The sequence below is a fragment of the Branchiostoma lanceolatum genome, chromosome 5 (assembly GCF_035083965.1).
Source record: "Branchiostoma lanceolatum isolate klBraLanc5 chromosome 5, klBraLanc5.hap2, whole genome shotgun sequence".
In the NCBI taxonomy this organism is placed as follows: Eukaryota; Metazoa; Chordata; class Leptocardii; order Amphioxiformes; family Branchiostomatidae; genus Branchiostoma; species Branchiostoma lanceolatum.
The window spans coordinates 13,712,531-13,723,697 of record NC_089726.1 but is presented as its reverse complement, the minus strand read 5'-3'; the positions used below and the strand labels follow the sequence as shown (position 1 = coordinate 13,723,697).

General features: G+C 44.3%; 2 protein-coding genes across 16 annotated transcripts in view; one reads left to right on the top strand and one right to left on the bottom strand.

Moving 5' to 3' along the window:
- Positions 1-1,881: 1,881 nt before the first annotated feature.
- LOC136435299 (tripartite motif-containing protein 3-like) lies at positions 1,882-4,470 on the top strand. The gene has a single exon (XM_066428654.1). It carries the CDS (start codon positions 1,942-1,944, stop codon positions 3,940-3,942), a length of 2,001 nt encoding a protein of 666 aa, XP_066284751.1. The 5' UTR covers positions 1,882-1,941; the 3' UTR covers positions 3,943-4,470.
- A 2,682-nt stretch (positions 4,471-7,152) lies between these two features.
- The window catches only part of LOC136435295 (serine/threonine-protein kinase WNK2-like), a 77,506-nt gene continuing 73,491 nt past the window's right edge, over positions 7,153-11,167 (bottom strand). For all 15 annotated transcript variants that reach the window (XM_066428635.1, XM_066428636.1, XM_066428637.1 and 12 more), the window contains one exon: positions 7,153-11,158. In XM_066428635.1, coding sequence (XP_066284732.1) covers positions 10,250-11,158 — 909 coding nt within the window. In that variant the 3' untranslated portion in view covers positions 7,153-10,249. The remainder of the gene's footprint in view (positions 11,159-11,167) is intronic.

Below are 11,167 nucleotides of genomic sequence, written 5' to 3'. Positions count from 1 at the left end.
GATCTCAAGTTCAACCAACCTCCTTGGTTCAACCTTATCTCTATCCGCTATTATATAAAAACGAAAACTATCTCAGCGTAGCCTACGTAATGCTGGGGTCAGTTATACAATCTGGCAATACTGAATTCTAATAAAAGAATCTGTATGGCAAATTATGAAACAGGAGGCACATCCTCATCCTGTTCTGAGTGCCTACGCAAATGGTAACGTTACGGGGCAGCCAGCTAGCGAGTGTTACCCTACAAGCAGATTAGTGGGTCCGGCTGGTTTTTGACGTGTTTTGGGGCGATTTTGTCGGGCTTACTACTTTGTCAAGTTTTTTTTAAATGTCACCAACCCACACGGATGCTTAGCCACACCCCCTAGTAGTATCTGTATCTGTATCTCGTATCTGTATGTGTATCTGTATCATAACGTTGATATAACCGGCGCCATTCGGCGTAACACACCAGCTTAGTAAGAGCTAGGTGAAGAAGAATTTAAGTGTGCTAAGATATGCTGCACCGATAGTATAAATTGTTTACTAGCCAAACAAACAACAACAAAAACAAAAAAAGGAAAAGGTGATCGGGGAACAATGTTTTTATTCAATTTTTCGCGTAGGGTTCCAATCTGGGGGTTCTTGAGTCAACACAATACCGATATTGCTGCCACATAAAAATATAACGCTGTCGGCAATTCTAATAGTGACATCTCTTTTCGAGTGCCGCTTCACTGATTACAATACCGGCGGTGCTTCATGCGCCATCGTTACCATGACAACGGCTCTTACTTCCCCTTTGGCTTGCTTTCAAACCAAGAATAGATGCAAGAGAAAAGAGCCTCGTGACATGTGCATGATAGAGCGGAAATCTGTGCTTACTTCTTCTGCTTTTGATATTTTCATCCCAGGCGAGAATCGAGGTCTATGGAATGACGACGTTCATTTTAGAGCCTGCATTTTGCTGTTGTAACAAAAACTCTTGCATTTTCCCACCGGATAGAAGTCTCGTGGGATAAACGTACGACCTTTTCACATCTGCAAATCTTTCTCCTGGAGCTCCAGTAATCATGGTTTCTTCATGTACACCTGTTGCACTATTCTTTGCCTCGCATCCAATCAGCTGTCACCGAAGCCATGCATGCAAGTCACGACACACTTAAGTACCGATGGCGACAATAACGCAATTGGTTTGCATGCCTGGGTAGTCGGTACTAAAATAGATTGTCAAAGATATTTACATACTATAAAAGCAAGACATGGCACGTACAGACATATAACAGAAATCATATTCGATTGATATTCGGATGACTTTAGATGGAGGTTTGGCAGTCTCTCACCTGAAGATTTTTAAAAAAACACCCCTTACTTCGATCAGAAACATGAAGTGCAACATTTTTTTTTATGCGTCAGTATGGGCGTGTGTGGCATATTTGGAATTATTACATACAGTATTCATGAACGGGTTTGCCATGCGTCACTCTCTCGCTGTAAAGAATGTTTTCATATGACAGAAACCATGTTAAAATTAATGAGATTATCTCAGTTTTAACATGGTGGGCTCGTATAAAGGTCCTATATGATTATAGAAACGCCTTAGTGTGTTTCGGTTCCGTCGTGCCTTTCCCCAAGGCCACACAACCATGCAGCCTTTACATGTGTCTGTCTCGTGGGGTTGAGGCTAACAGGTGCATTAATATTGATGACGTTCTTCAGGTGGAAAAAGCTGTCACGAAGCATTTTGATTTCGCAAGGAATGTCCTATTTGGTGAACCGAAGGCCCAAAAATGTAATTTTCCCCAGGGGTGGGTGGGTGATGATAAAACTCGCACCCCTTTAACAATGCCGCCTCATACCGCCGGTCCCCATGGAAACCGTGTTTGCTTTCCGGACGAGAGGAGAGGTACCTGACGTCACAGCTGACGTGTTCGCGCGAGTGGGTGTCCCGTTCCCTGACAAGTATGGCAGCTGGACTTGTTAGCGAGATCAACGAGGAGTTTCTCGTCTGTCAGATCTGCTATAACGACTTCGACCGTCCGAAGATTCTCCCCTGCCTTCACACCTTCTGTCAGTCATGTTTGGAGAAGCTGTTTACTACCCAGGCGGACAGAAACTTGTCGTGCCCCACCTGTCGCCAGGACCTGTGCCTCCCCGCGCGCGGTGTGCAGGGGCTAAAGGACAACTTCCTAGTGTCCAAACTCCGTGACGTCGTCACCAAACCAGGAAGACCGCCGGCAAACGCACAAGACGCTACCATATGCCGCGTCTGTTCGGCCGGTACGGGCGCTACATTCTACTGTGTGGACTGCCAGGAACACCTGTGTCCGGTGTGTACGGACGCACACCGCCGTCTCAAGCTCACACGGGCACATAACGTCGTTTCTACAGACAACTTTAGCCCCGTTATGGCTGCCCGAGGGGACGACAACACCTCAATGTGCACAAGGCACGGCGAAATCAACAAATTTCACTGCGACACCTGCCATCTGGTAATCTGTCTGCACTGTGTTGTCACCGCCCACAAGGATCACAGGTATGTGGAAATAGAGGAGGTGGCGGAGAGGGAGAAAAAGAACGTAAGACGACTCCTGCCTGTAGCCCGGGGGATCGCATTTCTACAACAAGCTAAGCTGAATGAAATGCATTCATTGAAGCAGAAATGGGACGCCCGAGTGGACCAGACTGTAAGCACTGTGGAGGCTCGGGCGAAACTAATGATAGACGCCATACAAGAGTTAAAGCTAGCCAAAATCAGTCATATCCAGACGCTGTACGCGGCGAGCAAGAAGGAACTGGTTTCGGCAGTGCAGGCGGCGGAGGAGAATCTCAGTTCCGCAAAGACTTTCGTTCACTTCGCGGAGAACATGGACGGGAATGGCACTCCTATGGAGGTACTCACCCAGGCACGTGACCTGACAGGTAGGCTACAGCGGTACATAGACGACAATAATAAAGGGAAAATCGAAGTTTCCACTTCTTTGATGGACATGCAATTTTGCTCGACTGTCAGGGATGGGGGAGACGAACTGGATCGTCTGTTCGGTAGCTTGTCTATCGGAGCGCCAATGCCGGAACCTTGGCGGACAGTACCGACAATTCAGGCGTCTGAAACGTCCAAGACTGTTGCCAAACCTAGCCGCACGTTAAACCCCACAGGAACCGCACGGCTATCCACAGCCTTGGGAAAGAGGGGGAGCGGAGACGGCGAGTTTGACTGGGCGGCGTCCGTGTTTGTCAACACCGAAGGCTTCATCATCGCGACGGACGTGCGAAACAAACGCCTACAAGTGATGGACGAGGAAAACCTGTACGGAACTATCAACCTTGGCTTTGAACCGTGGGACGTGGCCTGCAAGGACAACGGTGACCTTCTAGTCACTGGAGATGGACACTCCATCCACGTGCTGGACACACAAGGGAAGGAGAAGGACACCATCAACGTGGAGGGGTTTAGGGAGAAAGACAAACCTTCCCGAGGCATCGCGGTGGACAGTCTGGGCCGGATCATCGTCACCATCGGGTGGCAGGTGTTCGTGCTGCTGCCGGACGGCACACCGGTCCACACCCTCGCCTCCTCCTCACACCAGCTCTTCGGCAACCAGCTCCGCGTCACCACCAACAGCGAGAGCCAAGTCATCGTCAGCGACTGGAGAAACGACATCATCAAGGTGTTCGGACCAAACGGGGAGTTCGTCTACGAGTTCGGGCTGTACGGGTCCGGGGATGGGTACTTCGACTACCCCACCTCTGTCCACACGGACGACCACAACAACACCATCGTGGCGGACAGTAAGAACCACCGAGTGTCGCAGTTCAGCAAGGACGGTACGTTTGTACGGCACCTGCTGTCCCGGGACAACGGGCTGTGGCACCCTCAAGGTGTGGCCATCACCCCGGACGGGAAACTTGTCGTCTCGGACAGAAGCGAAAACAGTTGCGTCAAGATATACACTTTTGACTAACTAATATCTGCATTTGTATATTTCTCATCGTATCAAAATAATGGATGAACAAACAGCGTGTGATATGAATACTTGACCAAAACATCCATTTGGACTATTAAACAGACTCAATTCGCTCAACAGCCGTAACATCGAAAAACAGTAAAAACGAACTGTTTGCCATTCATGCTTAGTTGTGCCAAGTGGTTGTGAACTGTGTAACCATTTAGTGACTTTGACCCTAGGCTGTCGTGTTTCGGTGTCGTCACGTCCGCCGGTGCCCCAACCACCTGTTGCATTTCTTGTGTGCCTTGCCGTTTGTGTGAACTGTGAAGGGTTTGCTTTTTGAAAATTCAAGACCAAACATCAGTATGTACCTTTTTAAGACAGAAATGAAAATTGTGTAATTGATAATGATGTTATCACGCCGATCACGTTCCAACATTGGAACAAAACCGCGACTACTTCCCGTCTCTGCGCCCGGTTTCCGGTTCTGCATTCTCAAAAATTACCAGTCATCAGAGTCGGAAGACAAAAACTTGAACTATTTCCCGGTCATGACTTTCAATCCAACTCCGGGCAGTGCAACATGGAAACTACTTTGACAAACTTACATGCGAATTAGATAAAATTTGTGAATTTAATAAGATTTGAGATGGTGCATATCGTTTTGCGGAAGAAAGACATCGCGATGGGAAGGGCATGAGGGTGTGTATTTTGTTTGACAGAGGAAACGTGCCCTTATGGTGCTCATGGTTCACTTCCTGTGGAGTTAGAGCAGGCGTATATATATCATACTCTCCGAGCAGAGGAGTGGGTCCGACTGGTTTTTGACGTGTTTTAGGCGTTTTTGTCGGGCTTTCAACCTTGTCATGTTTTTTTTGTCTCACCAACCTCCAGAACATGTCTGGGTTGAAAGCCTGACAAAAACGCTTAAAATACGTCAAAAACCAGCCGACCCACTCCTCTACTTGGAGAGTATATATTTCACGAAACTATGGTGCTATATTTCAAATTGAATGTCTTGAAAATACTTCTCAGTTCAAAATAGGTCACTAAAATTCAACCTTGATATGTATTATATTCTATGACAAAAGATTATGTTAAACTAACCCAGTAATCTTGAATATGCGTCAACAAATGTATTTATGTCCCGTAATAGATCGATGTACACTACTACATGTATATCAACAGATGTAGCTTCACGCCTGTGTTTTTACTAGTTTTGTTGCCTAAATCAAATTGTGTTGTATCAACGCAAGCGTCTTACAAAGGTCAAGATCAGTTTTAACAGAAGCGTTCACGTTATCATATGACTGTTGTGAATATCAAATATTATCCTAACCGTATGACTTGTTATTTCACGACAGACGAGGGTATATGGTGAATTCGGGATATTCCATTTGAGCGATTTGTGGAATTGACCCAATATCAATAATTTAGGGTCACCATAAAAATTGAAAAACGAAAGAAAGCCAAACAACGCGTAAATATGATAAAACATTCTATCGCTACCGCAATGTTTTAATGGAATATCCCGGGTTCAAGTAAGGGTAAAAAAAACTATACATACACAGTACATACTGAGAAGAAATCTGACATTCATAGAAGATTTGTGAATTTAGTTCACCAATTGACTCGTCAACATCATGTTTCGTGCACATATTGTTGAGTCCATGACTGGATTCCTCTGCGCCTTGGAGATAAGAAATAAAACTAATATCCGGGGTATTGTTCAGTCAGTGTTACTTGGCAAACACTACCCACATTAGCACGTATGACGTAGGTGTCAATTATTAAGTTCAGTTGTTGCTCTCAGAAGAAGCAGCCAGGAGGTTAGAATATTATTTCAACCTCCAAATAGAAAAATCTATGATTTCATATAGCCTCCGCAGCAGGCTCTCTGCACCTTTTTTGGCTTATAATACACGTTTCGCTGATGACTTCTTTTTGTACTACGGTAGGTCGTTTGTGCAGCCATTAGGCCCAAACGACCCAGTACAAAAAGAATTCATCAGCAGAACGTGTGTTATAAGCCAAAAAAGGCCCAGATAGCCTGCTATGGAGGCTAGATTTGATAGACTTCGCCACTTGGGCTTAATTTCTTTCGCAAGTCCATGTACTTGTTGTTGATAGAACGTGTCGTAACGTTATGGATTATTAATAATTGATCATGATTGTGCTATGACGTTGGTGGAAATGAGAAGTCGCGCGAGTGTCCTGCTCGTAATTGAATGGTATCCACTGTTGTACATTAAAATTATTCATTAAAAAAAAATTAAAAAAAATCATTCCGCAACAAAAAAACCGTCTCTTTCTAAAGTGGACTAAATCAAAACGTTGTCAAGTAGTTCTTCTTTACGAGTTGTTCATCATTGTCTAACAAAAGGTGAACAGACTTTTTGTTAGTTTATTGGTATTGTAGTTCCATTTGTTTATTGGTTTGGCTGTTTAGCACAGACAGCCAGGGCTGCCCCACTAGCTACCTGTTGCTTTTACAAAGGCCTAGCCCTACTTCCACTTGTACGTACATACCCCCTCCATCAGGCCTAGGACCATTTGTGGTCGGTCCCTCCCTTAATATAACCACGGAGCAAGCGAAAAGCATTGAGCCAGCGGTCAAACGGAGGATGGTACTTAGGCTACCCTTAACATGAGCTGATTGGAATCGATTTGTGTTACCTTGTGTTATATGTAGCTCGCAACGAGTTGACAGAACCATTTATTCAAATGTGCCACTTTAAAGGAATCAAAAAGGAATGTATTGGAATAGGACCAAAGTTGCTTGGATTCACCGCACAAAATCTTGTCAACTTTCAAAACCTGCACGTTAGTAAGTACGTAAATATATCATGTTCAGTTTAAGACGTAATCGTTCAAAGACGCAGTGCATGATAAGGTTTCTAGGCAGCGCAATTAATTCAAAGTCGACGTGTATTGGAAATGTGCGTCATTCTGCAATTAGTTGTCAGGAGCTCCCGGATAGAAAAAAAATCATCATCGCCGTCTTCTAACTAACGGTGATCTTCGTGTACGTGCCTCTAGGAAGAGACTACAGATAGGGTTTCCTCGATTAGTCATTTAGGTTTAAATGGGCTAACGATGCGCTACGTCTGCAGGTGATGGCGCTGAGAGCTGTCTATAAATTATTCGTCTTCTTTCTGCTCACTGCCAGGCTGAGACTAATTAGTCTACCTTAACTAGGCCAAACAAACAACAGAACAAGGTGTGTTGCTGTCCGCATCATTGCTTGCTTTATTCATGTTATGTGCGGAATAAGCAATTCAATGAAGGAAACATTTCCCAGTTGGCTTGACCCTCCCAACCTGCCACCACTGGGTCCCACTGTTTATACACAATTATTCACAGTCTGACATGGTGCCGAAGCTGAAGCCTTCTCACAAAACCGGTACGATCTGATTTACTCTTGTGTTCGCTGGAGGGAAGAAGCGATTCCTCTTTGTCTTTATTGTATCATTGCTAGTTAGTGAATTCCTGACACGTACATGTACTAACACCTTGACTCTGTATTCTAGTACAATAGCATTCAGAGCATCTGAAACTCAAAACGTTAATTTGCAATGACATTGTAAGGTAAAACTTCTCCTTATTGATACACGCTATTTCAGAAGGCTGATTCTGTGTATATTTTCCAAAATACAACACATTTGTCATTCAGTGCACCCAAACAAAAACCATGTACTTCCTGTAATGTCAGGCTTCCAATGTCAAAGTTCGCATTAAACAAGAAATCTGCCAACAACAGCGATTTGTCATCAGTAGTACTACAGTAAGTCGTCATTATTTACCATTACTGTAGCTAGATTACAACATGTTTACAGGGTTATTGTAACATTTCATCCAAAATTATTCCTGGTCAAAAGGAACTTGGTACCTCACTCTTCTGTCAAATGTTTTTTTCTCGTGGTTTGGTATGTAGTGACAAAACAGGTTTAGAGGCATTCCATTAAAATTGGGAGGGAGGTCATAATACCTTTTTTTTTCGAAATAAGATAAAACTGTAAATTGATACAGGGAGACTTGTAATTGAAATGAATGTTGTGAGGGAGGGGGTGCAGTGGATCTTATAACTGAGAGGAGGAAGGTGTTCATAACAGTTTTATGACCATCCCTCCTTGACAATTTTAATGACTAGCCCAAACATCAAAACAATTATTTTTAGATTAATTAGACTCTAAATGTTCTTCCTGGTGACAAATATTTTGTGTTGTGTTTAGTGTCCTGAATGAGTTACTGGACTTATTATTAATATAAACGAGATAAAACTCATGGTTTTGTACATTCTACCATTTGGCTGCCAATGTACAGCAAAACAGAAGATGACAGACTTTGTTTTGCCCAGGAATATACCAGGCTCAATATACCACTCCTGTTGTATGGTCTGGTCACAGGCCCATGGATGTATCATCTCAGGAGTGGTACATAGCTGCTGTTGCTTTTTTTTTCAAGGTCAATGCTATCAAAGTGTTGTGGGCACTTAATATTGTAAGATCAATTTGTGACTGCAGCATAACAACAATGTGAGGTAACTAAAAAAACAAACAAAACAACTGTAGCATTTTATATACAAGGGTTAATCATAATACTGATATCCAAAACAATTAATTTTTGTACAATCTGCTCATTCCATCATAGTTACAAGGAGCTAGCATCAAAGCCAAAACTCTTGATGAAATTGTACAGAATTTTACCTTTTGATATTGCATAATATTTGAGATAGGTACAGAAATATGGAAACATTCACTGTAAGCAGGGTAAGTAATGTTTAGCATTCACTTCTGTAGCACAGAAATCACACCTTTATACATTGCATACAAGTTGATAATTTGGTTACCAAATTTAGCTACTAGTATACAAAGCACCATATCTACCTAATACACACATTTCCCTCCATTTGAGCTGTACAGGGTAAGGCATTTGTATGTTTTGCTGCCATTTTTAACTTTGCAGCATTGTTGCATTGATTATTAATGAGTACACACTTAACACATGGCTAATGGCAAAGGAGAAAAAAACAAATTGTGTTGTGACATAAGTGGCCACTGGGATAAAATAACCAACTTCAAACAACTCCCAGGCCAGAAATTGTCCCAATTTTCATTTGTTTAACTGTGCCATCAAAGGTTACGCATTATTGGCCCATTTCAACATGAAATAAACGTCTCTAATTGGCCAAACATAGAAACAGCGACTCCAGCAATTTCATTTTGTGCTGAGCTAAGAAAATCATCAGTTGTCATTTGAGACCCAGCCAATGTCAATGGCTATTCTGGGCTTTAAACAAGTTCCAAGAAAAAGCTGTCAGTAACACTTGTGGTGGTGGCCAAAAAAATGTAGAGAGGGGGTTTTAAGATTTTTGAAATTTGCATCACACAGTATCACACAGTGTTGACTTCAGCATACGCTTCAAATACATAAAATCTTTAGGGAAAGCTCACGTTAAACAGTATACTTTCACAACTCAAGCCAAACTTGACATCACATTCTGAAAGAGGTATTTCCACCTCTACATGATCACACTTTACCAGGGTTGAAATCTTTCATGTCATGACAGTTTTTGTATTTCTCTAGAAAGAGTAAACTATACCCAAATATTGGGAACCCTCAGACAATCTATACAACTTTTCAAGTTTCCCTCCAGAGTGTGCAACTGCCAAAATGACTTGACAGTTGACAAACATCCACATCATAGACTATCTGCTCTCTTTGAAAGCTTGTCAAGTTACAAAACCACAAGTCACAGGCAGACTTCACTTACACTCAAGCTAACACCTCAAAAAAGGCAGGGTCATAGAAATGTTACCACTTACACAACAGCTGTAACATGGTTGACCAGCATCTAACATACATTTTTGTACTTCTGACACAACAGAAACCTATGGCTTTACAAGTAAAAGAAACAAAGTCTGAGCTGTCTAGAAAGCAAGACGTATTGCCCAAAAAAGGGTAAGTATACATTTTCCACATAGCTGATGACATATCAAAATGAAGAGGTATTTATTTGGCCAAGCCCAGCTCTAGACGTCCGTGTGCTTTCCACACTGTTCTAACATAGCTACAATGATTAACAGGGTTGATTCTAGCCTACTATTCCTTTTTTTCTCTCAGGCAAATTTACAAGTACATTGTCCATTTTTCTGGATTCATGTTTCAATTTGGCAGCATGTTTGGTATACTCGGTATACGAGAACGGTGTACGCATACAGGAATTATTCGAAGTGCAAGTCCGTCTTTTTCCCATCCACTTCATCCACATGACTAGCCTGTTGGCTTCATCCTTTAATCGTATGTGGATGCCCTGTGCATACTATCTCTGTGAGGACGGCGGATTGCTGGTGCCTTTCTGCAGATGGCTGTAGGGTGTCTGCTGGGGCTGCTGTGCCTGTTGGTAGGCCTGCTGTGGTAGGCTTGCCGATGGAGGGACCGCTCCCCAGCCCTGCTGTGTGCCCATGCTCTGTGGGATGTAAACAGGCTGTGACGTGGGGAAGGTCTGCTGATTGTACTGGGTGAAGTCCGCGTGCATGGCCCCGGGGAACGTCTGCTGGTTGATCTGGGAGAAGTCGGCAAAGCCTTGCTGCTGCAGGAGCTGCTGCTGGTGGGCCAGCATCTGTTGGTGAGCAGCCACCATCTGTGGCATCGTGTACTGGGGAATGTTACCACTGGACAGCTGCCTCTGCGCGGGCTGGTCACCCTCCGACTTCCGTCCCAGCTTAGGCGTGCTTGACGGCGTGCTGCCTGATGACGACCCTGAATGCAGCGCAGGCTGCGCTGCAGGCACGGCTGGCACGGCTTGTGGCAGTGCAAAACCACTCTCCAACTCCTGGCGGATCTGAGCTTCCCGGATGGCATTCAGGCTGAGCTTTTCTGTCGCAGGAGGGGCTCCCTTCTTCTTCTCCCAGTCCACCAGGTCAGCATACTTACTCAACAGGTCGTCTGTGAGCTTCTTGGCTTCTTGCCCTTGCTGAGCTTGCACGTCGACTTGACTGGACACAGTGCTCATGATAGACTCAGTGGACTTGGATCCTGCCATTCTTGGCTGCTGCAGCATAGTCGGAGTGGTTGGTCCGCTCTGGGTCTCCTGTGGCATTGCCCCCAGCTCCTGTGTAGCGGCTGTCTGCGCCTGTTGCTGCATCTGCTGCACCTGGGCCTGCTGTTGCAGCTGTTGCACCTGGGCCTGGTTCAGCTGCTGCATCTGACCCTGCTGCAACTGCTGCACCTGAGGAAA